Source organism: Cervus elaphus, chromosome 3 (genome assembly GCF_910594005.1).
Source record: "Cervus elaphus chromosome 3, mCerEla1.1, whole genome shotgun sequence".
NCBI classification, from domain to species: domain Eukaryota; kingdom Metazoa; phylum Chordata; class Mammalia; order Artiodactyla; family Cervidae; genus Cervus; species Cervus elaphus.
The window spans coordinates 26,624,120-26,651,499 of record NC_057817.1 but is presented as its reverse complement, the minus strand read 5'-3'; the positions used below and the strand labels follow the sequence as shown (position 1 = coordinate 26,651,499).

At 50.4% G+C, this 27,380-nt stretch overlaps 2 protein-coding genes and 1 long non-coding RNA gene across 6 annotated transcripts; 2 read left to right on the top strand and 1 right to left on the bottom strand.

Moving 5' to 3' along the window:
- The first annotated feature begins 24 nt into the window (after positions 1-24).
- On the top strand, positions 25-22,209 carry ESPL1 (extra spindle pole bodies like 1, separase). 4 transcript variants are annotated; one of them, XM_043882799.1, is made up of 31 exons: positions 25-91; positions 526-618; positions 794-1,837; positions 2,118-2,222; positions 2,382-2,502; positions 4,856-4,992; positions 6,010-6,203; positions 6,484-6,723; positions 6,941-7,085; positions 7,397-7,535; positions 7,736-7,875; positions 9,118-9,252; positions 10,435-10,554; positions 11,054-11,225; positions 11,595-11,723; positions 11,854-12,010; positions 12,593-12,702; positions 13,810-14,807; positions 15,256-15,583; positions 15,780-15,940; positions 16,311-16,525; positions 16,627-16,817; positions 17,371-17,498; positions 17,622-17,744; positions 19,874-20,029; positions 20,142-20,312; positions 20,438-20,542; positions 20,714-20,829; positions 21,136-21,219; positions 21,393-21,557; positions 21,844-22,209. In XM_043882799.1, the coding sequence occupies exons 2-31, from the start codon at positions 538-540 to the stop codon at positions 22,043-22,045; spliced, it is 6,312 nt and encodes a 2,103-aa protein (XP_043738734.1). In that variant the 5' UTR covers positions 25-91; positions 526-537; the 3' UTR covers positions 22,046-22,209. The 4 variants fall into 4 exon arrangements, with proteins under 4 accessions (XP_043738734.1, XP_043738743.1, XP_043738730.1 ...); XM_043882808.1 differs by having other exon boundaries at positions 69-87; XM_043882795.1 differs by having other exon boundaries at positions 75-131; positions 15,780-15,941; positions 16,312-16,525.
- On the bottom strand, positions 8,578-10,435 carry LOC122681097. The gene is made up of 3 exons (XR_006336880.1): positions 10,213-10,435; positions 8,731-8,799; positions 8,578-8,629 (listed from the first exon to the last, which is right to left on the bottom strand). It is a non-coding gene; the product is annotated as an uncharacterized LOC122681097 (long non-coding RNA).
- A 1,488-nt stretch (positions 22,210-23,697) lies between the features above and the next one.
- On the top strand, positions 23,698-27,283 carry PFDN5 (prefoldin subunit 5). Its single transcript, XM_043882790.1, has 6 exons — positions 23,698-23,857; positions 24,064-24,166; positions 24,474-24,505; positions 25,630-25,704; positions 25,793-25,898; positions 27,081-27,283. The coding sequence occupies exons 1-6, from the start codon at positions 23,786-23,788 to the stop codon at positions 27,155-27,157; spliced, it is 465 nt and encodes a 154-aa protein (XP_043738725.1). The 5' UTR covers positions 23,698-23,785; the 3' UTR covers positions 27,158-27,283.
- Positions 27,284-27,380: the final 97 nt, after the last annotated feature.

Below are 27,380 nucleotides of genomic sequence, written 5' to 3'. Positions count from 1 at the left end.
TGATTGGTCGCTGGGGGATATTTGAAAGGAGGGGCTGGCGCGGAAAAGGAAGGTTACATTTTGGATCCTTGCGGAGTACTCAGTCTGGTGGGTAAGTCCTGGCCCTGGAAAGAAGAATGATCTCTAGGACGGTAAGGCCTGGAGGTACTCGTGAACGGGTGTACGCGCCGAGGTGAATGCAGCCCCAGTGCTGACTTGAGGGATAGGCCGGGCGGCTCTACTAAGGAAAGTCGGGAGTCCTCGGAGCATCCTGGTGGGCGCCGGAGAACTCGATGGAGGCCTCTGCTGTGGGGCGTTGATTGGTAGGAAGGGTAGTGAGGCCGGGGATAGGCTGGGAAGAAGGCATAGCAGAAGCGTTGGTTTATAATGGGAGCCCGGCGTCCTGGCATGGGCTTTTTTTCCGACAGGATTTCTGAGGGCTTTCTTTGCCCTCCATCTTCCGCACCTTCAAGCCGTTCTCCCGCCCTTCATTTAGCTCCTTTACAGATCTTCTCTGCCTTCCCTAATCCGTCTCTTTTCCCCCAGCCCTCCGGCACCATGAGGAGCTTCAAAGGAGTCAACTTTGGGACCCTGCTAAGCAGTCCAAAGGAGACTGAAGAGCTGCTGCCTGACTTGAAGGTGGGTGCGCTGTTTTACTGTGGACACACCTGGCTTACCAAGCTAAGCTGTTTTGTTTTTTAACTTATTTGAAGAGACAGATGAGTAGGAGATCCTCTCTTGGACAGTCCTGTTTCTATTTCTTTTCCTCATCTCTTTCTTCTTTGTTAGCCTCATTCACATGTTCCTCTCCTAGGAGTTCCTGACCAAGCTTCCCAGCTGCCGGTCTGATTCCGAGAGGAGACAAGCTTGTGATGCCATCCTGAGGGCTTGCAACCAGCAGCTGACTGTCAAGCTGGCTTGCCCTAAGCACTTGGGAAGCCTGTTGGAGCTAGCGGAGCTGGCTTGCGATGGCTACTTGATGTCTACACCCCAGCGCCCACCCCTCTACCTGGAACGAATTCTCTTCATCTTTCTGCGGAATGTTGCTGCACAGGGAGACCCAGAAGCCACTCTCCGACTCGCTCAGCCCCTCCATGCCTGCTTGGTGCAATGTCCTCGCCAAGCTGCTCCTCAGGACTATGAGGCTGTGGCTCGGGGCAGCTTTTCTCTGCTTTGGAAGGGGGCAGAAGGCCTGATGGAGCGGCGAGCTGCGTTCTCAGCTCGGTTAAAGGCCTTGAGCTTTCTAGTACTCTTGGAGGATGAAAGTATCCCTTGTGAGATTCCCCACTTTGCTTCTCCAACAGCCTGTCGAGTGGTAGCTGCCCATCAGCTATTTGAAGCCAGTGGGCATGGTCTGAATGAAGCAGATGCTGATTTCCTAGATGACCTGCTCTCCAGGCATGTGATCACAGCTTTGGTGGGTGAAGGAGCTTCTCCTGGTCCTCTTTCCCCCCAGAGGGCCCTCTGTCTCTTGGAGCTCACCCTGGAACACTGTCGTCGCCTCTGCTGGAACCACCACCACACCAGGGCCACAAGTACAGTGGAGAAGGCCCACGATTACCTAAGGAACACCAGTCTGGCCCCCAGCCTCCAGCTGTGCCAGCTGGCAGTTGAACAGTTGCTGGCTGGGGAAGGAGGACCCCAGGCAGTGGCCAAGCTTCTGATCAAGGCATCAGCTGTCCTGAAGAACAGCTTGGAAGCACCATCACCCCCACTGCGGGCATTGTGTGACAGCTGCCAGTTCTTCCTCTCAGTCCTGGAGCGAGGCACCAAGGGGCAGTATGGACTTGATGCCATTCTGAGCCTCTTTGCTTTTCTTGGCAGCTACTGTTCCCTCATCCAGCAGCTGCAGGATGGTGTGAGTTCAGGACCCAGAGGTCGGGTGGGAATGTGGTTCTGTGGTCTCTCTGTCGGGCTAGGGTCTTTGGTAAGATCTGGAGACCCTGGGTTCTGCCTTGGTAAGCTGCTCTCTGGACCGTGCCTGGCCAGCCAGCAAGCAGCCTAGTATATGCTGGCAGGGGTCCATTCTGATGTCCTTCTTCCTACTCCCCAGGCTGTGTCAGTTCTCCAGGGCTCTGGGCCAGGCTTCAGCTTGGAGCTCCCTGCCCCTCAAACCAACCTTTCCCTTCCTTCCTCAGGTCTGTGGGGACTCCTCCAAGCAGCTGCAGGCTTTGGTTCAGATACACTTTCAGGGACTTCACCTCTACACTGCGGTGGTTTATGAGTTTGCCCAAGGCTGTCAGGTACCATCTGGAATCAAAAAACCTGGACAGGTTCTAGAATCTGGGGTTGCTTGACTCTCCTTGGTAGAGCTTTGAAGTTGCTTTGGGCATGGAGAGGGGTGGACATCATCTTGAACCTCTTATGTCTCCTGTCTCCTCTCACCTTTCTTGTCCCTTCAGGAAGCTAATTTGGCTGACTTGGCCCGGCTAGCGGACAGTTGCAGATCTACTGTTATCTGGATGCTGGAGGCCTTACAGGGCCTGTCTGGCCGAGAGCTGACTGACTACCTGGGGATGACTGGTTAGTACCATGGGTGTCAGATGCAGGGTTCTTGGGAGAGTCATCACTTGTTAGGCAAGCAAGTAGCACTTGCTGGATAGTTCTGACCTCTTTGGGATTCCCTGTGGTTTTTGGAGGCAGTGAAAAGATGTTTATAATATCCATTACTCTGTATTTAATATCAGTAGAGAAGTGATGAGACTAATTTGCCAGAGCAGATGTGAATTTTTTTTCTCATTGACTTTGAAATCTGACTTGGCATGTGTTTCATGAACATTTGAAAGTGAAAGTTAGTCGCACAGTCGTGTCCGACTCTTTGCAATTCCACGGACTACAGCCTGTCCCGCTCCTCTGTCCATGGAATTCTCCAGGCAAGACTACTGGAGTAGGTTGCCATTTCCTTCTCCAGGGGATCTTCTTGACCTGGGGATAGAACCCAGGTTTCCTGCAACGCAAGCAGATTCTTTACCAACTGAGCCACTAGGGAAGCCCATGTAGAATGGTCATAACTTACATTTTTTAAAACCAGGCAAAACATTAACATGATTCAAAATTCAAATTGCACAAAAGGGCAGACAGTGAAAAGTCCCTCTGTTCCTCCTAATCCTAGTAACCCAATCCCACTTTGCAGATGCAGCTAATATGGTCAATTTCTTATGCATCCTGCTAGAGATACACTATGTATATGTACTATAGTATATACTATGTAATATGTATATATTAGCTAACAGGCATATATATTTCCCCACCTTTTTTTTTTTCTTCCCACCCTTTTTAATTGAAATAAACATAGGGAAAAATACTAAAGTCATAAGCAAACAGTCTGATGAACTTCTGCAAAGGGAACATACTTTGTAATCAGCATTTAGGTCAACTCAAAGAGTATGATTTAAACCCCCTGAAGAGCCCTCTGTTCCTCCTTCTGGTCCACTCACCCCAACAGTAACCACTAACCTAACAGCATCGGTTAGTTTTGCCTGTTTTTTGTATTTCATAATAAATTTCCCCCTTAATTTACAAAAAGCATGGTCCTTTAGTTTAAATTATGTAAACCCAAAGAGTTCAGTCACTAGAAGGTTTTGGAAATTTTTAATATTCGTATTTTCAGGTTGAACCTAGTCACAGAAGTGAAAAAATATAAGGAGTGACAAAAATTAACCGTATGAAGATTCTTCCCACAGAATATTGAAGACCTACTTTATTTTCTTCCGGCCATCTATGTTGATAGCCAGGAAGCTGCCTAAACTAGAATTTGGGAAGAGTGTATTCATTCAGTGAATATTTATTGAGTACCTACTGTGTGCTGCTAAGCACTGTTTCGAGTTCTTAGGTATGTCAGTAAACAAAACAAAGAGCTCTGCTGTCATGGAGCCACATTCTGGTTGGGGGAGAAAGATCATAAAGAGTAGAATAACTGAAGTACAACTTGTTAGAAAATGATCAGAAATATGGAGAGAAACAAAAGTGGAACAGGAGAAGAAAGGGAATTAGGAGCTCAGAGTAGATGAGGGGGCAAGTTACCATTCATTTAAATAGGTGGTCAGGGTTGGTCTCATGAAGAGGGTGACGTGAGAACAACCTGGAGTGTGGGAGGGAGTTGGCCAAGTAGGCACCTGGGAAAGTACATCCCTGGCAGTGGAAGCAGCCAGTGCCAGGGGCCTATGGCAGGAGGGAGGTGGTGTGTGTTCAAGGACTAGCAGGGAGGCTAGTGAGGCTTCAGTGGAATGAGGGAAGAAGAGGGAGGTGAGGGACAGGCCAGAGTGTGCCCCTCAAAATGCTGACATTTGGAGCAAGGTAAAGACAGATCAGTGTGTGAGGAGGGATGGGCCCTGTATGGGAATGAGGACTTGGCTCGTAAAACAAGGGCAGAAGTGGGACTTCCCCGGTCGTCCAGTGGTAAAGAATTCACCTCGCAATGCTGGTGATCTGGGTTCAATCCCTGGTCAGAGAACTAGGATCCCAGAGTAACTAGATCTGTACACCGCAGATCAACTAGATCTGCGCACTACAACTAGTGAGTCCTCAAACCACAACTAGAGAGTCTGTGCACTGCAACTAAAGATCCCACATGATGCAGTGAAGAGCCCACAGCTGGCAACTAAGACCTGACACAGCCAAATAAGTATTTCTTTTAAAAAAAAAGGTACAGAGGGGCTGGGTGATGTGAGGCTGCCTTCCAGAAGGGAGGGCGCAGGCTGACTTGGAACCCGGAAGGGGAGACCGGCCCTGTTCTCACTCCCTAGCAGTGGGCGTTGCTGTCTAATCTGGGGGCTGCTGAGCTGACCACACAGGTTGAACATCTGTCTACCGCCCCTCCAACAGCAGAGGGCATGGAGCCATTCCTGCGGTCCTTTGTCCTCTCTTTCCCCTGCAGCCTCTTACACCAGTAACCTGGCCTACAGCTTCTACAGTCACAAGCTCTATGCCGAAGCCTGTGCCATCTCCGAGCCCCTCTGTCAGCACCTGGGCTCAGCGAAGCCGGGCACCTATGCTGAGGTGCCACCTGAGAAGGTACGCGGGTAGGAGGGAGGTGATGCTGAGAGGGAGGAGGGGACTCGAGTGGCATGCAAGGGCCTGGCCAGGACCGTGGAGTAGAGAGTCAGGAGCTGCATGTTGGCACTGGTATCTGGGGTGGTGTTTCCCAGACCTCACCTGTACTGTTATTTACTTTTTTTGATTGACTCACTTTTTATATTTAGCCTTATCCCCAGCTAGTGCTTTTCATCCTAGCTAGACGTTAGAATCGGGTAAGCTGAAAAAAAAAAATTCTGAAGCCTGTCCCAAGCTAATTCCCTCGGACTCTGGCACTGGAGCCCAGACATCTGGATTTTTTTTTTTTTTTTTAAGTTCCTTAAGGGGTTCCTTTGGGCAACCAGAGTGAGAACCACTATCATAAAACAAGAATATACCCATGAAATGATGGGCTGGCTGGATTGGCAGGCGAGACGGGTCATAGAGGGCCTTGGGTTTCATCTGATGAGCCTCTCAAAGATTGATGTGGAGGCCTTGGGTTTCTCAAGGCCATAACCCAAGATGTGGCATCTTGGGTTTCTCAGCATTGCTGTAGTGAATGATTGAAGGGCCAGGACAATCCTGGGCACCCAGGTGGCTCTGACAGATCAGGCAGAAAAGGGCAAGCGTCTGGACTGAGGCAGCTTCCTGGGGGATGGACAGAAGTGGGGGGGTGCAAGAAGTCAAGGACTAACTGGAGAGTGACTGGCTGTGAGAGGGGGAAGAAGAGGTCAGGATGGTCTCGCCTTTCCAACTCAGGAGAAGGTGGCGATTTGCTGAGAGCAGGGGGAGAGTCAGGAGGAGGAACAGGTTTTCAGGGGTGTGGGCGATGGATATGTGGGTGGGATGGGTCGACGCCTCAAGTTGAGAGCACCCAGGATATTTAGTTCTTAGGTGTCTCCTGCCGTGGGGCGAGTCTGGGGGCAGGAGGACTGTGGGCATGCACGCACATACTCTCCCACGGTACGTACTCCTTGTACCCATCTTCGGTTGGGTCTGTTTTCTTCCTCTGGCCAGTTGCACAGGTGCTTCCGGCTACACATAGAGAGTTTAAAGAAACTGGGTAAACAGGCCCAGGGCTGCAAGATGGTGACTTTGTGGCTGGCAGCCCTGCAGCCCTGTGGCCCCGAACACATGACTGAGCCAGTCACCTTCTGGGTTCGGGTCAAGATGGATGCTGCCAGAGCTGGAGACAAGGAGCTACAGCTGAAGTGAGTTGGTGGGGAAGGGGACGACCCAGTCTCCTGGCCACGACTGCTTTGGCACTCAAGGTCACGCTCATTCTCATATCTGAGAAAGGCACTGTCCCCTCCCATTCACTGTGATTGATTGAGTGCTGAGTATGTGCAGGCCCGGGGCTGGATTCTGGGGGGACAGCAGTGACAGGCGATGTTCTTGCTTTCACCCCTGGAAAGTGAGCTCAGCAAACCAAGGCGGGGACTCCTTGGCGTGGGGCCAGGTCTCCTGGGTGCTAAGCCTGCCTTCTCTCAGGACGCTGCGAGACAGCCTGAGTGGCTGGGACCCGGACACCCTGGCCCGCTTGCTCAGGGAGGAGCTGCAGGCCTACAAGGCCGTGCGGGCCAACACGGGGCAGGAGCGGTTCAACGTCATCTGTGACCTGCTGGAGCTGAGCCCCGAGGAGACACCAGCCGGGGCCTGGGCCCGAGCCACCCACCTGGTGGAACTGGCTCAGGTGCTCTGCTATCACAACTTTGCCCGGCAGACTGATTGGTGAGGAGGAAGGGCAGGGGAGGCCACTCCTGCTTCTGGCCCTGGGTCCTCCCTTTTCGGAGTTTGTTTCCCTCTCCACGTCCCTGAGCACCCCCTGTAGTTTGTGGTCATGGGGACTCTTGAAGGGTGAGGCCAGCTTGCTGCAGAAGGCCCTTCCCAGGACACTGCGGCCAGATCTCATGACTAAGCCTGGCTTAAGTGCATCTTCTCTTGACAGCACTGCCCTCGATGCCATCCGGGAAGCTCTGCAGCTTCTGGAATCTGCGAAACCTGAGGCCCAGGATAAGGATCGGCTTTTAGATGATAAAGCCCAGGCCCTGCTGTGGCTCTACATCTGTACCCTGGAGGCCAAAATGCAGGAGGTGAGTGTGGTTGCTCTGGGCTGAGCAGGACTGGGTACAGGGATTATTTTCCCTGGACCCCAGCAAGCCAGCTGTTGTTCAGTCATTAAGTCGTGTCCGACTCTTTGTGACCCCACTAGGCTCCTCTGTCCATGAGATTTCCCAGGCAAGAATACTGGGAATTGCCAATTTCTTCTCCGGGGGATCGTCATCTTCCCAACCCAGGGATTAACCCCCTTCTGAATCACAGGTGGATTCTTTACCACTGAGCCACCTAGGAAGCCCAATAAGCTAGTACCAACCCCGCTTTTCACCCTGATCGTCTCATCCAGGGTATCGAGCGGGATCGGAGAGCCCAGGCCCCTTGTAACCTGGAGGAGTTTGAAGTCAATGACCTGAATTATGAAGATAAACTCCAGGAAGATCGCTTCCTATACAGTAACATTGCCTTCAACCTGGCTGCGGATGCTGGTGAGGGCCATGAACATAGTGAGGTCGGATGTGGCCTCCTCGATGGCCTCCTAAGAAAAGGATGGGTCCCCCAGCTATGGGAGAGGCTCCCTGTGGGTGGGAGGTGGGCACAAGGCAGAGGCTGTTATGGGAAAGATGACCGCATTTCCCCAGATGGTCCACACTGAGAGAATGGCTGGTCCATTTCTTCTGATTTACAGCACAGTCCAAATGCCTGGACCAAGCCCTGGCCCTGTGGAAGGAGGTGCTTACTAAGGGGCAGGTCCCCGCTGTACGGTGTCTCCAGCAAACAGCAGCCTCCCTGCAGATCCTAGCGGCCCTCTATCAGCTGGTGGCAAAGGTAATGGGACAGTGTGTTGACACAGACCGGAGACTCGGCTCCTTCACCTTCTTTGGCCTGTGTCCCGGCTGGGAAGTCATGTCACCCAGTGTACACTCTATCACCAACCTCCCCAAGTCTAAACCCAAGGCCTTAGGCAAGTTGCTTAACCTTCCAAGACCTCGTTTCCTTATTTCTAAATGGAGAGTAACAGGACTTCCCTGGTGGTCCAGTGGCTAAGATTCCACTCTTCCATTGCAGGGGAATGTGGGTTGGATCTCTGGTCATGGAATTAACATCCTACATGTAACATGGTGCAGCCAAAAAAATAAATAAAAATAAGATAAAATGAGGGTAATAATAATATTAACTCAGCCTTGTTAGCATTAAATAAGATAATGCATGGAAGATGGTGTGTGTAAATGGAATACTCAAATGATAGCCATAATTATTAGTAATTATCAGATAATTTTTTAAAATATTTATTTTTATTTATTTATTTGGCTTAAGACTTTAGCTGTGGCATGTGAACTCTTAGTTGTGGCACATGGACATAGTTCCCTGACCAGGGATCAAACACAGGCTCCCTGCATTGGGAGCACAGAATCTTAGCCACTGGACCTTTAGGGAAGTCCTAATTATCAGAAGATTTGAGACGTGTATACTCAGGAAAAAATACATAAACACCTGTAGACACAATTTTACATTTTTATATGCAGTGCTGGGAGGTGTCAAGGACTTCCTGAAGTTCTTCTCTGGACCCCACATTAGTAACCTATGAAAAAACAAAAAGGATCTTTGTACTATGGGTATTAGGCTACTTTCCTAGTGGGAGGAGCCTGGGGAGGCTGCCTGAATCCTAGATTTGAATCTTACCTCTGCCACATATCTGTTATGTGGGCTTAGACAAGCAGCTTAATCCTACATAAGTTTCAGTTTCCTCATCTGTAAAATTAGGATTAGAATTGTTATGAAGATAAAGTGAGCTGGTACAGTGGCTGGCACATAGTATGTGCTCAGTAAATTCTTGTTATTGCTGATGGCTGGCATGCAGGCTTTAGAATAGAAGGGAGGGGGCAGGATCGCTTGCACACACCCCCGGCTGCCCTCCTCTCTGGCTCCTTAGGGATGGCCAATGGTTACTCTGTCTGGGTGGCCGCATTCCAGCCAGGCCCTCAGATTAGACCACAGGTCTGGAGAGGAGGGGGTGAGAATGAAGGCTTGAGTACAAGCTGGGTAAACGCGTTGCTCCCGGCCTACCAGCCCCTGCAGGCTCTGGAGGTCCTCCTGCTTGTCCAGATCGTCTCACAGAGAGTGAAGGACCATGTGAAGGCAGCCGGCTCTTCCTGCCAAGTCACCCAGCTCCTCCTGACCCTCGGTTGTCCCAGCTACGCCCAGGTACAAGTGCCAGCCACCCCAGCTTGTGGACCTGGCTTTGGGGACTGGCTTCTCTTCTCTGAGAAGATGAGACACCAAAGGGGCAGCTTCTCTGCCTTCTGCACCACATTTGGCTGAAGGATCGTAAAGGGTGGTTGGGAGGCGGCTGTGGGAAGAGGAGGCATCTCTGGGAAGAGGAGGCATCTCCCTCCATCTCCCAATTGTTCACTGTCTTACATAGCCCAGTAAGACAGAACGGCAGTAGGCCGTTTACTAATCCTGTATTTCCCAATGGTTTCTGGTGTTCCAGCTTGTTCACTGAGGGCTGTTACAATGTGTCCTAACCAGTCTCTTGGCCTCCAGTTCCTCCCTTTTCTGCTCCATGTTCTAGCATGATGGTTTCAGGCACAGATCTGATCTTACTACCTCTTTCCTGCTTAAAGGATTTTGTGGACTTTTCCATTACCTGAGGGATATGGCCCAGATCCTTTACTCTGAATTGCATGCCTTCGGTACACTGGTTCACTCTTTTTCCGGCCACTCCCTACCATGAACCCCATCTGTACCACTATATTCCTTGTATGGGCCTTACTGCCTTTGCCTATGTTAATCCCTCCACCCTAAATGCACCCTCACCCCCATTTTTTTTTTTTAAATTGGGGTATAGTTGCTTTTCTCCCATTTTTTTCTTTTTTTTTGTTCAGCAAACACGTATTTTCTTTTCAAGGCCTAGCTAAACGGCCTCCTCCTTCGTAAAGCATGTTAAATGTCCTCTTCCTCACGGGCAAAATCAGCCACTTTTCCTGTGTCCCCACACCACTGATGGCATTGTATCGTGATGAGATAGGTATGCCCCGCCTCACTGCACTGCAAGCTGTTGGATGGAAGGGCCTGCTTACTGCTTTTCCAGCTTTCTCTCTCTAGCTTAGTGGTTAACTGAAAGGTACTAAATGAGCATTTTAGTAAGAGAATAATTCCTACCTGTGTGTGTGTGTTAGTTGCTCAGTCGTGTCCAACTCTTTGCAACCCCATAGGCTGTAGCTCACCAGGCTTCTCTGTCCATGGATTATAATGTTTGAGATAATTTAATATTTAACTAGATGTATTCAACATTTTGCTTGCGAATACTTTAATCCACTTCAGTTTGAACAGTCTGGCTGCCTCGTCACCAGCGTGCTCACAGAAACCCCGATGCTTCCTCAGGTGCACCTGGAAGAGGCAGAGTCAAGCCTGAAGCTTCTGGATCGCACCACAGACACATACCTGCTCCTCTCCCTGACCTGTGACCTCCTGCGAAGTCGACTCTACTGTGCCTGCCAGAAGGTGCTTCTCACTTTCTTGATCTCCGAAGGTCCTGGGGTGTGGAAGGATTTTAGGATTCTCCAGATATCTGTCTGGCTCCTGAGGTTTCTCTGGAGCTGGGGAGAACATTCCTGGCCCTGAGAAGCAGAGCCATCTCCTCACCTTACCTTCTCCCAAGGATCATTCACCAGTGCTTCTCTAGGAGCCATTCTACCATTTTCATCCTTTTCTAGCTCTCTCGGGGACAAGGGGCAAAGTTTGTCCGGTGACTAGAAATTGGGATGACACTGACAGCCCTCAACTAGACCCCACCTGAGGGATCTGAAAGGCTGGGATTTCTCACACATGAGCTGTGTGACTGGGTATCTTGTTTCCTTTGTGACTCTAGTTTGCTCTCCAGCTTATAATATCTGAAAAGTAGGGGGTTGGGCCTCGTGATCTCTAGGGGCATCCCAAGCTCTGAATTGCTGATCCGACCTCACTCACTGCTCTCCTCTGCAACCCTACCCTCTATCCCTAGGTGGCTGAGGGCGCTGCTCTGCTGCTGTCTGTGCTTCAGGACCCTGCCCTCCAGAGGGCATCCAAGGCCTGGTACTTGCTGCGTGTCCAGGCCCTGCAGCTGGTGGCGGTCTACCTGAGCCTCTCGTCAGACAGCCTGTTGGCCCCGCTGTGGGAGCAGCTGTATGCCCAAGGTGAAAGAAGCAGGTGGCTGGGCCTCCTTGCTGGGTGTGCGTGGTTTGTCCGCTGTCCCCTCTGCTGTCCAACTGCATGGACTAGCCTGCCTAGAAGCTGTCCAGAGTAGGCTTGGGATAGCACATGAGTTTCAGTTCACTTGCTGACTCTAATTGATTGCTCAGTGACTGCCCTGAACTGACAAGGATTCTGAGACTGGTCTTAGAGGGAAGGAGTTCTGTGACTGATTATTTCTGTCTGCCTTAAGCACAGAAGGAGAGGGTGAGAGCCTGCTTTGCATTTGCTATCTTAATATTTGAAGGTGGTGGAAACTCTGGCCACATCACCTCCCTTCTTGTCCCTCCCACCTTCCCCCCACGCTTGCCCAGGCTGGCAGACACCTGAGATAGCGCTCATCGACTCCCATAAGCTTCTCCGAAGTATCATTCTCCTGCTCATGGGCAGCGATGTGCTCTCAGTTCAGAAAACAGCTGTGGAGACGCCATTTCTGGACTATGGTAAGCCTGAGGAGGGGAGCCAGTGTGGGACTGAGCAGACTAGTTGGTAGGGCTGGTGGTTTTGTCTCCAGAAGATTCAGACTGTGGATCCTGGTTCCACATGATGATGATCTCGTCTCCTTTGCTGCAGGTGAAAATCTGGTACAAAAATGGCAGGTTCTTTCTGAGGTGCTGAGCTGCTCGGAGAAGCTGGTCTCCCGCCTGGGCCGCCTTGGTAGTGTGAGCGAAGCCAAAGCCTTTTGCTTGGAGGCCCTGAAACTTACAACAAAGCTGCAGATACCACGCCAGTGAGTACAGGGCCCCGGAACCTGGTGATTCCCAAACCTGAGTGCCTACGACCTTGACCGTGGGTTCCCAAACTGGTACAACAGATTAACATGTTATGTTTGGAGGGCTTGGTGGAAGAATGCATTCCATGGCAAATAAGTGGGAAATGCTGAATTAATCAAGATTAGATGTTTTTATTTCCTATTGTGATTGTCATTGAGTTGCTAAGTCGTGTCGACTCTTGCGACCCTGTGGACTGTAGCTCCCCAGGCTCCTCTGTCTGTGGGGTTTCCTATAGGACTTATCATATCCTCCAGTATGCTAATACACTTTATAAATCTCCAAAAGGGAGGTCCAGTATACAGTGATTCCCTAAATCTCTTCAGTGAGGAATTCAATTTGGGAAATCCTGTCTTTAGGCACCAGGATGGGCTGGTTTGAGCACAGAGGGTTTCCCCAGGGAGTGCCTAAAAGTCAGCTTTAGGAAGTAAAGGCTTTCTGGAGGCTGGAAAGGATGGCTCCGCCCGGGAAAGGGCGGAAAGAGACCCTCCAGGGAAACAAGGAATTCCACTCATAGGTCTGTCATCACCTCTCCCAACCAGGTGCGCCCTCTTCCTGGTGCTGAAGGGGGAGCTGGAGCTGGCACGCAACGACATGGACCTCTGTCAGTCGGACCTACATCAAGTTCTGTTCTTGCTCGAGTCTTGCACAGGTGAGCAGCCAGGCCCCCGCGCCCATGGGTGGTGGTGAGGGTGACGCACACACTGTAACACAGCTTTACATGTCAAGGTTTGGTTCCCTTCTAAGTCATAGACTGACTTCTGGTCCCAGGGCAAAGCTCCCTTCACTTCAGTCAGACCATTGGTGTCCTCACTCCTTCAGATGGCCTGTCCAGGACTAACCCTACCTGCTTCTTAGTTTGCAGCGCTAATATATTTTAATTTAAATAAAATTGAATATTCAGTGCCTTGGGTACTCACCACACTTCCCATGTTCAACAGCCACGTGTGTGGTTACTGTATCGGGCAGCACAAGTGTAGCATCCTCAGAAGGGCTTAGGGCTAATAATAAAATACTGTACTTGTGGTGCTTTTTTTTCTTATCAACTACTTTTATCGGTAGTATTTCATTGGGCCCATACAAAACCCTGGGAAGTCAAATGGGAATGTCAAGTTTTTCCATTTATAAATTCAGAAAAGTTGAGAAATTCAGTGTTTTGGGCCAGGATCATGGGGCTAGTCAGGGGCAGGAGCCAGGATTAAGACTTGGGCTTCTGGATGCCGGCCTGCCAGCCTGAACCATGCAGCCTTGTGAGCTGCAGATATGGGGGCTCTGTGGGTTGTGCTGATCCATTGCTAGAAGGGAAGAAGCAGTTAGGATTTCATCAAAAACCAGTAAGCTATGGGACTTCTCTGGTGGTCCAGTGGCTAAGACTCCACTCTCCTAATGCAAAGAGCCCAGATTCCATCCCTGGTCAGGGGAACTAGAGCCTACCTGCCACAGCTAAGAGTTCACACGCCACAACTAAAAGACGCCACATGCCGCAAATAAGATCCCGCCGCGACTAAGACCTGGCACAGATGAACAAATAAGTAAATATTTAAAAAAACAAAAAAAAAAACAAAAAAAAATAAAAAATAAAAAATAAAAAAACAGTAAGCTGTGCCAATATCTAGTGTGCTAGTACAGTAATATATATGAGCCATTAGTAAGTATTAAAATAATGCAGATGAGGGCATCAGCCACTGGGGTAGCTCAGGACACACTGGAGTCATTTCTCCTAGTTTTGTAATGCTTGTTCGTTCCACTCTCTGCTCAGAGTTTCTCGGACCGGCGCAGCACCCAGACTCTATGAAGAAGGTCCACCTGCAGAAGGGGAAGCAGCAGGCCCGGGTGCGCCATCCTCCAGAGCTCCCAGAGGAAGAGCTCATTCTAAAAGGCCCTGCCCTGGAGCTGGTGGCCACCGTGGCCAAGGAGCCTGGCCCTGTAGCACCTTCTGCTAACTCCTCCCCGATCCTGAAAACCAAGCCCCGGCCCAGCCCCAGCTTCCTCACCCACTTGCCCACCTGTGATTGCTCGCTCTGTGCCAACCCTGTCCTCTCAGTGGTCTGTCTGCGCTGGGCATTGGTCACGGCAGGGGTGAGACTGGCCATGGGCCATGAGGCCCAGGGGCTGGATCTGCTGCAGGTGGTGCTGAAGCGTTGCCCTGCAGCCAGTGGTCGCCTCGCCCAAGCTCTGCAGGCTTCCCTGAATCACACAGTGCCTCCCTCCCCTGTCCCAGGCCTCTTTGATGAGATCTTGGCTCAGGCATATACACAGCTGGCACTGGAGGGGCTGAGCCAGCCATCAAACAAGAGCCTGGGAAAGGTCCTGGAGTCAGGGTTGAAGTTTGTGGTGGCGCGGATACCCCACCTGGAGCCCTGGCGAGCCAGCCTGCTCTTGGTCCAGACCCTTGCAAAGCTGACCGGCCTCAGCTGCTGCACTGCCCAACTTTTTGCAAGCTCCTGGGACTGGCAGCCACCATCAATAAAGAGCCCCACAGGCTCAGAACCCTCTAAGCCTCAGAACCAAAAACAGCCGGGACAGTCCAGACGAGGACGCCAGCAAGTGGGCTCTGCTACCCTGCCCCTCTCACATACCTCTCTGAAAGGTCTGGAAGGTGGAGGACCACCCTGTACACCTAAGCCCCCAGGCCGGGTCAGGCAGGCCGGCCCTGGGGTACCCTTCAGCGTATTTGAGGAAGTCTTCCTTACGAAGACCAAGCCTGAGGTTCCCAATGCCCCCAGGGTACAACGGAGGGCCCAGACACGCCTCAAGGTGAGGTGGGGCTGTAGCTAGGTGGTACTGGTACTGGGTGAGGGTGGTCTTGGAGAAGAGTTCTGCAGGGCAGGTGTTTCTATGGAATAGCTTCCCAGGGCTGGGTGGGAGCTGTAGCTCTCCTGTTACCTATCACAGGACCCCTTATATCTTCCATAAGGAGACCTAGTTCAAGACCTCATTTGTTTCAGACAGAAGGGACTTTTCTTGGTTCTAGTCTGTTCCTTTCCCTTTTCATCCTTCCTCTGGATCTTCTATTCCTTCTCCCTCTTCCTCCCTCTGCACCGGAGTTATTGCCCCTGATTGAGTATGGCCGATTATGCAGGAGGTTAATTCTTAATTCTTTCTCAAGGGCCTTGGTGATGGTGCCTCCACAGCGCCACCTCCTGGCAGACCATGTCTTGTCACTGAAGGCTCCCTGGCCCTTTTCTCTTTCCCACCATTCTAGGTGAACTTCAGTGATGACAGTGACTTGGAAGACCTCGTCTCAGTTGAGGCACAGCTTGCAGAGGGGTCCAAGAGACAGGGCACTGCTTCCCGGGGCCGGGGCCGGGCCAGGAAGGGCCCGAGTGTGAAGACTAACTCAGTGGCCACGTCAGGCAATGCGCCTGGCCTCAGTGGCAGAAGCCGGAGGGTCAGGAAGGTGGCATCAGGACATTGTGAGCAGCTGGGCCCTGAGATGATGAGGACCATCCCTGAGGAGGAACTGACTGACAACCAGATGGAAATGAGCTTTGAGATCCTCCGGGGCTCTGATGGGGAAGACTCAGCCTCAGGTGTGAGGGCAAGGGTGGGAGGTAGAGGTGCATTTTTTTCGAGGTTGCCCTGGGGTCAAGACACAAGAGATAACTGGGGCTAAAGATGGAACAGAAAGAAACTTTTTTTGCTGGCTCTGGGACTGGACCCTAGAAGGGAGAGCAAGGGGATGGCAGGAAGAGGGAACTCTGTAGAAAAGTTGTTTCGTCTGCCTAGGTGGGAAGACACCAGGTCCAGGGCCTGATTCAGCCATAGGAGAATGTGAGGTGTTGAGACGGGATGCCAGCAAAGAGGAGCTGCTCGTCCCCGGCCCAGACAAGGAGAGAGACGTGGATCTGGGTCCCCGGCACAGACTCCCTTCGGCCCCCATAGCCATCGTCGGTAAGTATGTTGACCACCGAGGTCTGGTCACTTGATCTCAGTACCTTTCCATTCTGTCCTTGGTTCTGGTTTTGGATCCCCATCTGGATCCAGTAGCCTTGAACATGGGTCTGAATCCCAGCACGCTCTCTACTAGCTGAGTGCTAGTCACCCCGCCTCTCTGAGCTTCAGTTTACGTAACTGTCAAATGGAACTGGGGGAGGGTGGAGAGAGTGGCTGTGTGGAAGTTGCACAGCACCGCGCTTGGCGCACTGCCCTTCAGAAATGGTAGCTGCTGTTTTCCACGTGGGAGGGGAGATGGGCACTGGTTCTTGGAAAGATTTTCTCAGGAAGTCAGGGATTCATCTATGTCTTGTCCTTCCTTTAGGTCTGTCTACCCTGGATTCCATCTGTGACTCACTGAGCAGTGCTTTCCGTGGCGTCAGTCACTGCCCTCCTGCTGGGCTCTACACCCACCTCTGCCGCCTCCTGGCCTTGTGTCTGGGCCACCGGGATCCCTATGCTACCGCCTGCCTTGTCACCGACTCTGTCTCCATCACCTGTCGCCACCAGCTGCTCACCCACCTCCACAGGCAGCTCAGGTGAGTGCCCCCCATCCCTCAGGCTTGTGCTGGAACAGACTAGAGGGGAGGCTCCAGACTTTGAAGGAGGGAGAACTCACCTCCACTTGTGTTGCCTACAGCAAGGCCCAGAAGCGCCGAGGATCGCTGGACATAGCAGACCAGTTGCAGGGGCTGCACCTCCAGGAAAGGCCTGGAGACGTCCCTCTGGCACGAATCCAGCGCCTCTTTTCCTTCAGGCCTTTGGGATCTGGCCACTTCCCCCAGCCTGAGAAGGACAGTTTCCTGGAGCGTCTTGCTCTGATTCCCAGTGGTATGTTGGCAGGCATCATTGGCTCTGCTGTTCTTTTATGCATCTTCTTCTTAGGAAAGAGTTGGGTGAAGGATCTTTAGGTATTAGTTCACACACAGATTTATGATCCTTATAGTAGAAGGGCATACTTTGCCACTGATTAGTCATTTTGTTCCTCTCACCAAATAGACATAAATCTAGAAGTCTTTTTTTTTTTAATCTCAAATTTGAGTTACTTGCAAATTGAGCTACCTGAAAACTCCTGTCTGGAGTTTTCCTATGCTAACACGAAACATGTTCACTGCTGATTTGAGTGCCTCACTGTGAGTGGGAAGTGGGGAAGGGAGCAGGTCAGAGGAGGCAATTTTGTTAGTTTCTGTAGGGACACAAAGAAACACAAAACATGGTCTATCTACAGGGACTTGTTAGAGCAAGGGAGAGCACTTTGAACTCCAGCTATCAGGGAAGACTTCTAGGGGTTGTCTTGAGTGACGGACAGGGACTGAGTGCAGAAGACAGTGGAAGGAATTCCAAGTAACAGCTGAAGTAACTCGGGACATGTCCTGTGTGCCAGGGGTGACCGTGTGTGTGTTGGCCCTGGCCACCCTCCAGCCTGGAACCGTGGGCAACACCCTCCTGCTGACCCGGCTGGAAAAAGACAAACCCCCAGTCACTGTACAGATCCCCACTTCCCAGAGCAAGGTAGGTTTCCTGGGGTCAGGGAGCAGAGTTGGGCTGGGGCAGGCTTCTGGTCTACCTGTGCCTGGGGGCTGGAGATGGTGGTCACAAGGACAAGCAGAACTTATACAACCCCATCTCCCAAAGCTTTCTGTGAGTTCGGCCTTGAAAGAGTTTGACGCCATCCAGAAGGAACAGAAAGAGAACAGCAGCTGTACTGATAAGCGAGAATGGTGGACAGGTCGGCTAGAACTGGATCGTAGGATGGAGGTGTGTGTTCCCCGGGTGGGATGGGGTTGGGCCTGCCCTCGAATATCTCCTCTCCCAGGGGTCCATCCTAGGTCTGTGCTAGAACTACCTCAAGTCCTTTCTGGAGGTGTTGCTGTTTTTCAGTCGTGTCAGACTCTGCAACCCCATGGACTGTGGCACTCCAAGCTCTTCTGTCCTCTACTATCTCCTGCAGTTTGTTCAAATTCATGTTCATTGAGTCAGTGATGCTATCTAACCATCTCATCCTGTGTCACCTGCTTCTCCTTTTGTTCTTCAGCCTTTCCCAGCATCAGGGTCTTTTCCAATGAATTGGCTGTTCACATCAGGTGATCAAAGTATTAGAGCGTCAACTTGAGTATCAGTCCTTCCAATGAATATTCAGGGTTGATTTCCTTTAGGATTGACTGGTTTGATCTCCTTGCAGTCCAAAGGACTCACAAGAGTCTTCTCCAGAACCACAATTCGAAAGCATCAATTCTTCTCACTCAGCCTTCTTTATGGTCCAACTCTCACATCCATACATGACTACTGGAAAAAGCTTAGCTTTGACTGTATGGACCTTTATCAGCAAAGTGATATCTCTGCTTTTTAATACACAGTCTAGGTTTCTCATAGCTTTCCTTCCAAGGAGCAAGCGTCTTTTAATTTCATAGCTGCTGTCACCGTCTGCAGTGATTTCGGAGCCCAAGAAAAGAATCTGTCATTTTTTCCACTTTTCCCCCTTCTGTTTGCCTTGAAATGATGAGATCAGATGCCATGATCTTGGTTGTTTTCATGTTGAGTCTGAGGCCAGCTTTTTTAGTTTCTTCTTACACCCTCATCAAGAGGTTCTTTAGTTCCTCTTCTATTTCTGCCATTAGAGTGGTATCATCTGCATTTCTCAGGTTGTTCATATTTCTCCCAGCAATCTTGATCCCAGCTTTTGCTTCATCCAGCCTGGCATTTCGCGTGATGTACTCTGCACATAAGTTAAATAAGCAGAGTGACAGTATACAGCCTTGTCATACTCCTTTCCCAATTTTGAACCAGTCCGTTTTTCCATGTCCAGTTCTAACTGTTGTTTCTGGAAGTGTAGGCCTAAATAAAAATTGGGTTACTTGGGAAGCACTTTAAACAAGAGCGCAAGGGGTACTGATTCAATCCCTGGTCTGGGAACTAAGACCACTTTCACATACATGTGGTGTGGCCAAAAAAACAAACAAACAATAAAACAAAAACCAAATAAACAAGAGCCCGAGACTTAAAGGGGTTATAGCAATGAAATGTTTAAAGATAAGTACAAAATAAGAATTTAAGGCCACCTGGAGAAAGAAATGGCAACCCACTCCAGTATTCTTGCCTGGAAAAGTCCATGGACAGAAGAGCCTGGCGGGCTGCAGTCCATGGGGTTACATGACTGAGCATGTGTGCATGAGGGTGGAGGGAGACGGGTTGGTAGCAATAAAGTGGTAGAACTAAAAAAAAACGAAAAAGAATTTAAGGCCAAATATCAGCCTCCCAGGGCTTCCCAGGTAGCTCAGCTGGTGAAGAATCTGCCTGCAATGCAGAAGACCCCGGTTTAATTCCTGGGTCAGGAAGACCCCCTGGAGAAGGGATAGGCCACCCACTCCTATATTCTTGACCTTCCCTGGTGGTGGCTAAGACAGTAAAGAATCCACCGGCAGTGCAGGAGACCTGGGTCCGATCCCTGGTTTGGGAAGATTCCCCAGAGGAGGGCATGGCAACCCACTCCAGTATTCTTGCCTGGAGAATCCCCATAGACAGAGGAGCCTGGCAGACTCCCATGGCTGCAGACCATGGGGTCTCAAAGAGTTGGACAAATCTGAACAACTAAACACAGCAGCACATCAGGCTCCCAGCCATAATTTTCATTTCATTTCCTGGCTTAGCTTTTGCCCACCTGTTTGTATTTATCCAAATGTAGTGATTTATTAAAAATCTTATCTTATCAATACTCCCTTAGAGTCTCAGCAAATGAAAAATGTTCCTCTCTTGCCTTTTATGTTGGTCGTAAGATAAATAAGACACATCCACTCATTGGAAGATCCCATTTCCTTGTCTCCAAAATGGTGCCTGTGGGGAAAGAAACTTGGCTTACTCTCTCACTGATGGTTCTGTTCTGCATCCAGGTTCTCACCACTTCCCTAGAGAAGTACGTGCTGGGCTGCTGGCGGGGGCTGTTGCTGCCATCCAGTGAGGACCCTGGCCTTGTCCGGGAGGCCTCCCATCTACAAGAGTCACTACAGGAATGTGGCTGGAAATATCCCGACCCCACTCTGCTGAGAGTGAGTTGAGAGAAATCAGGGAAGAGGATGAAGCTAGCCCTACCTCTTTCCCACCTGCCACTGCAGGTGGAGAGGGGAGCTCTTGTACTCACTGACCACTGGTCCCCTGCAGATCATGCTCAGCGGTGCCAGTACCCTCACCCCTCAGGACGTGCAGGCCCTGGCTTATGGGCTGTGCCCAGCCCGGCCAGCCCGAGCCCAAGAGCTTTTGGGTGAGGCAGTAGGGCGTCTCCAAGGTCAGATGGCAACAAGCAGTAGGCATCTCGTGTTAGTGCTGGACAAGGTAAAGAGCCAGGGGCCACGTGGGTAGCATCTGGTGGGCAGTGGGCACCTCCTCTCAACCATGCCCCTTCTGCCTCCTGCATTCCCCTGCCTCAGGACAGTAACGTCTGAGTGCTTTTTGCCCAGGACCTACAGAAGCTGCCGTGGGAGAGCATGCCCAGCCTCCGGGCCCTGCCTGTCACTCGGCTGCCCTCCTTCCGATTCTTGCTCAGCTACTCCATCATCAAAGAGGTGTGGGGTTCAGGGAATGGAAGGTGGGGGTGATGGGTAATTGGACAAGAAAAGGCAGAGATACGTGGCAAGAGAGGAAGGCGGTCTTAAGAATGGAAAGGGACTTGGGTTGGTTGGAGCTTGGGTGCTCTGACCAAACTGGGATGCTGATCACCGGTGTCTCTCCACCAGTCCGGGGCCTCATCAGTGCTGAGCCAAGGAGTAGACCCTCGCAGTACCTTCTACGTGCTGAACCCTCACAATAACCTATCAAACACAGAGGAGCAATTCCGAGCCCATTTTAGCAGGTCAGGGGGAGAAGAGTAAGAAGGGTGGTGGGAAAAAAAAACAACAAAAGAAGGGTGGTGGGGAAGGATAGACACAACACAGGGGTAAATGTCCTTTCCTCTAGAATCAAATGTTGCAGCCCACCTCCTTCCTAATGTCCCTTCTGCCCTTTTGGCCACATGACCCATCTTACTCTGGCTGCACCACACAGCATGCGGGATCTTAGCTCCCCGACAAGGGATCGATCCCCTGCTCCCTGCACTGGGAGTGCAGTCTTAACCACTGTACCTCCAGCCAAGTCCCTTCTCACTGTCTTTTCCCTGCAGTGAAGCTGGCTGGAAAGGGGTGGTTGGGGAGGTGCCGAGCCCGGAACAGGTGCAGGCAGCCCTGACGGAGCGTGACTTGTACATGTGAGTGCTCAGGGCAGGGTGGTGGGGAGAGGGACAGTCCCAGAGGGTAGGTATCATCATGGTCTGCTCTGGGGCTTCGGAGCCCCTGGCTGACTCTGGACAACTCTGGAGGCAGCGCAGAGGCCTGGCCTGGCCCTGCGAGGTCAGTTCCATCACATCTCCTTCTGCCTCAGCTATGCAGGGCATGGCGCCGGCGCCCGCTTCCTGGACGGGCAGGCTGTCCTGCGGCTGAGCTGCCGGGCAGTGGCCCTGCTGTTCGGCTGCAGCAGCGCCGCCCTGGCTGTGCACGGAAACCTGGAGGGGGCTGGCATTGTGCTCAAGTATATCATGGCTGGCTGGTGAGTCTCGAGGGGCAAAGTCTATTCAAGGTCCCCACCCCAAGTGCTTTCCCAGGTCTGAAACCTAAATCCTTGCTCTTTTGTGCCCCATTTTCCTCCCATCCTAGTTCCCTGGCATGCCTGGGCCTTTATCCCTTTGTCATCGTCTATCCTCCTCCTGGAACTATGGGCCAAGGGACTTTCTCATTGGTTTAATCCCTCTCAACTCATTCACCACCACCAATCATGCTGCCCTCGGTTCTGTTTTTGAGCCCTTACTTTGTATTTCTTCCTTGTCTTTTCCCAGCCCCCTGTTCTTAGGTAACCTCTGGGATGTGACTGATCGTGACATTGACCGCTACACAGAGGCTCTGTTGCAGGGCTGGCTTAGAGCAGGTTCAGGAGCCCCCCTTCTGTACTATGTCAGCCAGGCCCGCCAGGCTCCCCGACTCAAGTACCTTATTGGGGCTGCACCTGTAGCCTATGGCTTGCCTGTCTCCCTGCGGTGACCCGTTGGAGCTCTCCTGTTGCTGATAGAAGCTATGTGACTATTCTACCTCCAAACTTAGGTTTGGCCCTGAAGATAAAATATTTTAAGTGATTTTCCCTAGTGTTTTACATGAAAGATTTCCTTTTGATTTAATTTTAATATAATAAAGATACATTAAAATCCCATTTTGTGTAGTTTCTTTGAGAACATTTGAAGATAAGACTGTTGCCCACTTCCCACTATGTGGTACTACAGATAAGAATAACTTGCAAGAGTCCAAGTCTGAGAACATTGGGAAGAAAGGCAAGCCACAGGAAAAAGATGGACCTGGCTTGGCCTCAGCAGACAAAGCTAAAGGAGAGCTGGGCATCAAAATGATCTAAGTGGGGACAAAGGCCCAAGGAAAGGTAGAGATAGATCCATTGAGAATGTCTTGGCCTGGTACACTCATATCTATCTTGACTTCCTGCCTCTGGTATCCTGGGAATGACATTAGCTTTACTGCCTTAGTTGCCCTGCCCTCTCCTAAGTGGATATTGTCCTTCCCCCACATTCAGCTATTATAATTGTCAGTGCCATGCACTTTAGCAGCAGGTTCTGGGGAGTTTTTGTAGCTCAGATGGTTAAAGAATCTGCCTGCAATGCAGGAGACCTGGATTCAATCCCTGGGTCTGGAAGATTCCCCCAGAGAAGGAAATGGCAACCCACTCCAGTATTCTTGCCTGGAGGAGCCTAGTGGGCTACAGTCCATGACATCGCAAAGAGTTGGACATGACTGAACAACTAACACACACACACGCACACACACACACACACACACACACACACACACACGTACGTATTGGGAAGTTTTGCTACTTATGCATGGTTTTCCTCTCCCCAACTAGATTGTTAAGCTCATAACTATGTATCTTACACTCATGTATCCTTCACTTGTAGCGCATGGTAAAACATTGTGTTGATTAATAAAGCTACCACTGTACTCTGGTTGATAATGTGCCTCCTTCCTGTTCTCTCAACCGCCAGACTCTAGCTTCATCTGCGCGAAGCATCCCTTTCATAATGCTACTGTCCCCCCTGTCCCTTGCTCCTTGAACTTCCCAGGCTTCTTCCTTGCCTGTTGTCACCAGGTTTATACCACCCTGTAGTTATGGTGTATCTGTGCGTCTGTGCTGGGTCTTCGTTGCTGCGCGGGTTTTCTCTAGTGGCAGGGAGTGGGGGTTACACTTCATAGTGGGTGTGTGGGCTTAATTCGGTGGCTTCTCTTGTTGCAGACCACAGGCTCTAGGCGCCCTGGCTTCAGTAGCTGCCCCTTGCGGGGGCTGCGCTCAGCAATTGCTGCACAAGGGGCTTTGTTGATCCTTGGCATGTAGGATCTTCCCGCACCAGGGATGGAACCCTTTTCCCTTGCATTGGCAGGCGGATTCTTAACCACTGGACCACAAGGGAAGTCCCAAGGCCTGAGTAAGATTAAGTTTCTTGAGCATAAGAATCCTGTTCGTTAGAACTTGATTATGCGAGGCTTGGGATATTTTGTGAAAAGAAAACGCCGCAACCCTTTCTATTCCAAGGGGAGTCACGCAGAAGAATCCGCACCCCCCGCCCCGCCCCGCCGCGAACTTCCCTCTCTTCTGGGTTGAAGAACCATAGAGATGTCTAGCGCTGCGAGGCCTCCAGGCGTAGCCATCGAGATACGCAGAGGACGGCTAGAGCGTTGCTCACCCGGCGGGTTTCCGCTTCATAAGCCCTCCTTCCCAACATGGCGCAGTCGGTTAACATCACCGAGTTGAATTTGCCGCAGCTAGAAATGCTCAAGAACCAGCTGGACCAGGTGGGGATGGGCTCCTAAAACACCCCTTTCCCGCCTCACTTCCCTTCCCCCCCAACGCGTACTCTCTTGCCCCCTATTCCTCCCCTCTTGGGGAGAATTCTATTCCCAGGCGAAACCCCCACCCCGTCCCAGGACCCGCCCCTTCTCTAGCGGTGGCCGCTTCTCCCGCGATCCCCCACCCTGACTCTCGTTCCCGTTCTCTGTAGGAAGTGGAGTTCTTGTCCACGTCCATTGCCCAGCTCAAGGTGGTTCAGACCAAGTATGTGGAAGCCAAGGACTGTCTGAACGTGTTGAAGAAAAACAACGAGGGTACGGGGTAGGCGTGCGAAGGGAACCTGGGAGATGTGGCCTGCCGGCTTCTCTTCCCGCCTCCTAATCCAGTTTTCTTACCTGAGACGAGAAAGCAGTCCATTACGTATTGTATACCGCTGCAGGAGCCCTTTGCATGTTGCTTATCTAGAGTTGAAATGTCCAGGACATTTTTCTGTTCCTGTTGCCCCTATTTTCGTCCTTTTCATATAATTTTCAGGCGCCGTGCCGTTTTGAAACTCCCTTTAACGCCTAAAAGTTGGAGCTGCTAACCTTCCCCACATGTTTGTCTTAATTGCTTTCACAGGGAAAGAATTACTGGTCCCACTGACGAGTTCTGTATCCTTTCCGCAGGAACCTCTTCCCTGCCCTCTCGTTTTCTCCCTCACACCTAACCTTCAAAAAAGGGCGGGAGATTTTGATTATTCCAGAGTGCCTAGATGATTTTGAGAGTGCTATTAACACAAGCTTAGTTCTGCTGTCTAACCTAAGGCCAGCATCTAGCTAGTGCTTCTTGAGCACCCAGGTATATGTATTTAGAATTGAGGTGTGATTATTTCCCTTTGCTCTTTGAGGATATAACCTAGTAGGGAGGTAGAACTGGTGGTTTACGTTTTTACTATGACTTAGGAAACATAAGCAATAGAAGAATAGAGGATATGGAAACAAAGGGGTTGGTTCTGTTTATTAATCCTCGATTTCAGTTTAATTATGGCTCTTATTCCTAACTGTTGTTACTAAGAAACCTGGATTGTGTCTTACCTGTTGAATGTTTTACGCGAGTGAGCAAGTTATGGCAATAGGGCACCCATAAACTACCTGAGAATGGACAGGCTGAAAAGGAAACACAGGAATAGCAGCCTAGTAGGGATTACTTAAATAATCAACATTAAATCCATAAGGAATTAGCTCATTCATGTTTGGAAGTGTTAAAGAGAAAGTGAGGCTGGCTTTTCACTCTATTACTCAACAGCAGTGGGAAAAAATCATTGTTGTTCTGTCATTCTAATGATCTATCTGTCATTCTAATTGCTCTAATATCTAATCTTTCTGGAAGGAATAATGGTAAGAATTGTAAGAACTGCTTGCAGGATGGCAGATTGGATCAGAGCAAAATCAGCATATGTGATTTTTCTCCATAAGGAACCAACTTTCCTGTCTCTCCTTATGTGGAGTTTGTAGGCCTTCAGATGTGCCTTGTAGCTTATTTCTTTTAATTTTTTTGTTTTTTTTTTTTTCCACTCCGTCCCATGGCTTGTGGGATCTTAGTTCCCCTACCAGGGATTGAACCTAAGCCCCAGCAGTGAAAGCAGTGACTCCTAGCCACTGGACCTCCAGGGAATTCCTGCCTCCTTTTTAGAAAAGGAGGGTGTTGGGAGGTCAAGCTGAACTAGCTGACAGGGAATCATGACTCATACTGGGCTGCTGCTGCTGCTGGTTTTCCCTTGATCCCTGCTTCTCAGATGTATGTCCCCGGGAAGCTACATGATGTGGAACATGTGCTTATCGATGTGGGAACTGGCTACTATGTAGAGAAGGTGAGTGGAAGGGAACATAAGAATGCATCTCTGAGGGGGAGAGCTAGCGTGCAGAATGGGTTACCTCTCATTCACTCTGACCCTGCAGACAGCTGAGGATGCCAAGGACTTCTTCAAGAGGAAGATAGACTTCCTTACCAAGCAAATGGAAAAAATCCAGCCAGCTCTGCAGGAGAAGCACGCCATGAAACAGGGTAAGCTTGGCCTTGGACACCTCTTTAGACCCTTTTTCCCTCCATAATAACAAACATGGATTGCAGTGTGAACCATGGGAGGGAGTATCCCCTTTGCTGGATTAAAACCATGGTTTTCTTTTTGGTATCTTGATGCATTACTCCTTAGATTCTGTGTCTAACATACCCACTGCCTTTGGTGCTTGAGAAATTTAGAGAAAGGAAATCATGTGTTTTTGTGTTTGAGTTCCTATTTAATGGGGATGGAATGAGGGAGCAGGTGCATGCATATAAATGAACACACAGCAAAAAAATATAGCCATAACTAGCCAACTACTAGCAGTTGTAGCCCTGGCTACATGTTAGAATCACCCAGATAATTTAAAAAGAAAACCTGGGCCACTCCAAACCAACTACAGTTGACCCTTGAACACTGTGGGAGTTAGGGGTGCTAAACCTTAGTGAAGTGGAAGAAAATCTGCATATAATTTATAGTCTGCCCCTCTGCATCCTCTGTTTCAAGTTTGCAGATTCAGCCAATTGTAGATCATGTAGTACTATAGTATTTAGTATTGGGGAAAAAAAACCATGTAAGTGGACCCACACAGTTCAAATGGGTATTGTTCAAGGATCACTGTGAATCAGCAGGGTGAGATTCCAGAGAAGAGTGTTTGTTTTTTTTTTTAAAGCTCCCTGTGTGATACACAGTCAGGATTAAGAACCACTGTTCTAAAGGCAAACATCTTTTCCACATTGTTATTTTCTGGGTATATCTGACTCATTTGAAACTGTATTTTGTTCGTTTTTATATCCCAGTGGTTCTCATATTATTCTCATATGCGCTTCCCTGGTGGCTCAGGCGGTAAAGAATCCACCTGCAATACGGGAGACCTGGGTTGGGAAAAGCCCTTGAAGAAGGAAATGGCAACCCACTCCAGTATTCTTGCCTGGAGAATCCCCATGGACAGAGGAGCCTGGTAGGCTGTCCTCCATGGGGTCGCCAAGAGTCAGACACGACTGAGCGACTTTCACATCTCATATTATTGACAATTTAGATTCTAAATTGGTGTTGTGTTTGCCCTCTATAGTGAATCTCTGTGTTGAAAGTTAATTAACTGTAGTAGTCTACCTGTCAGTTTTCCTTAACTCTGGGCTCTCCCCTTCAGCTCCTGCCCAGGGTCTGACGCTTCTTTTATTCCACAGCTGTCATGGAGATGATGAGCCAGAAGATTCAGCAGCTCACAACCCTGGGAGCAGCTCAGGCTACCGCCAAGGCCTGAGAGCTTGTTTCAGAAATGGGGCAGAGGGTGCCTGCTTCTGGGCCCTGGGACTTTGTGGACGTGGTTTCCTGGAATGGGGGAAGAAGAGGGTCTGTGTTTAATGCTAATAAATGAGCCAGCTGGGCAGAGTGGTGGTCTTTTCTTGCATTAGGCAAGGGACTGGTGAGGAGGTGGGAGGGCGGTGGTGAGAGGGTGTGCCCCTGCCTGGAGCCTAATAAGCAGG

Coding starts and splice junctions, on each gene's coding strand:
- ESPL1 (XM_043882795.1), top strand. Junction 7,086..7,396: donor TGGAGGCCAAAATGCAGGAG/GTGAGTGTGGTT, acceptor CGTCTCATCCAG/GGTATCGAGCGGGATCGGAG. Junction 7,536..7,735: donor CAACCTGGCTGCGGATGCTG/GTGAGGGCCATG, acceptor TCTGATTTACAG/CACAGTCCAAATGCCTGGAC.
- PFDN5 (XM_043882790.1), top strand. CDS start 23,786: ATGGCGCAGTCGGTTAACATCACCGAGTTGAATTTGCCGCAGCTAGAA. Junction 23,858..24,063: donor TCAAGAACCAGCTGGACCAG/GTGGGGATGGGC, acceptor CGTTCTCTGTAG/GAAGTGGAGTTCTTGTCCAC. Junction 25,705..25,792: donor CTGGCTACTATGTAGAGAAG/GTGAGTGGAAGG, acceptor CTGACCCTGCAG/ACAGCTGAGGATGCCAAGGA.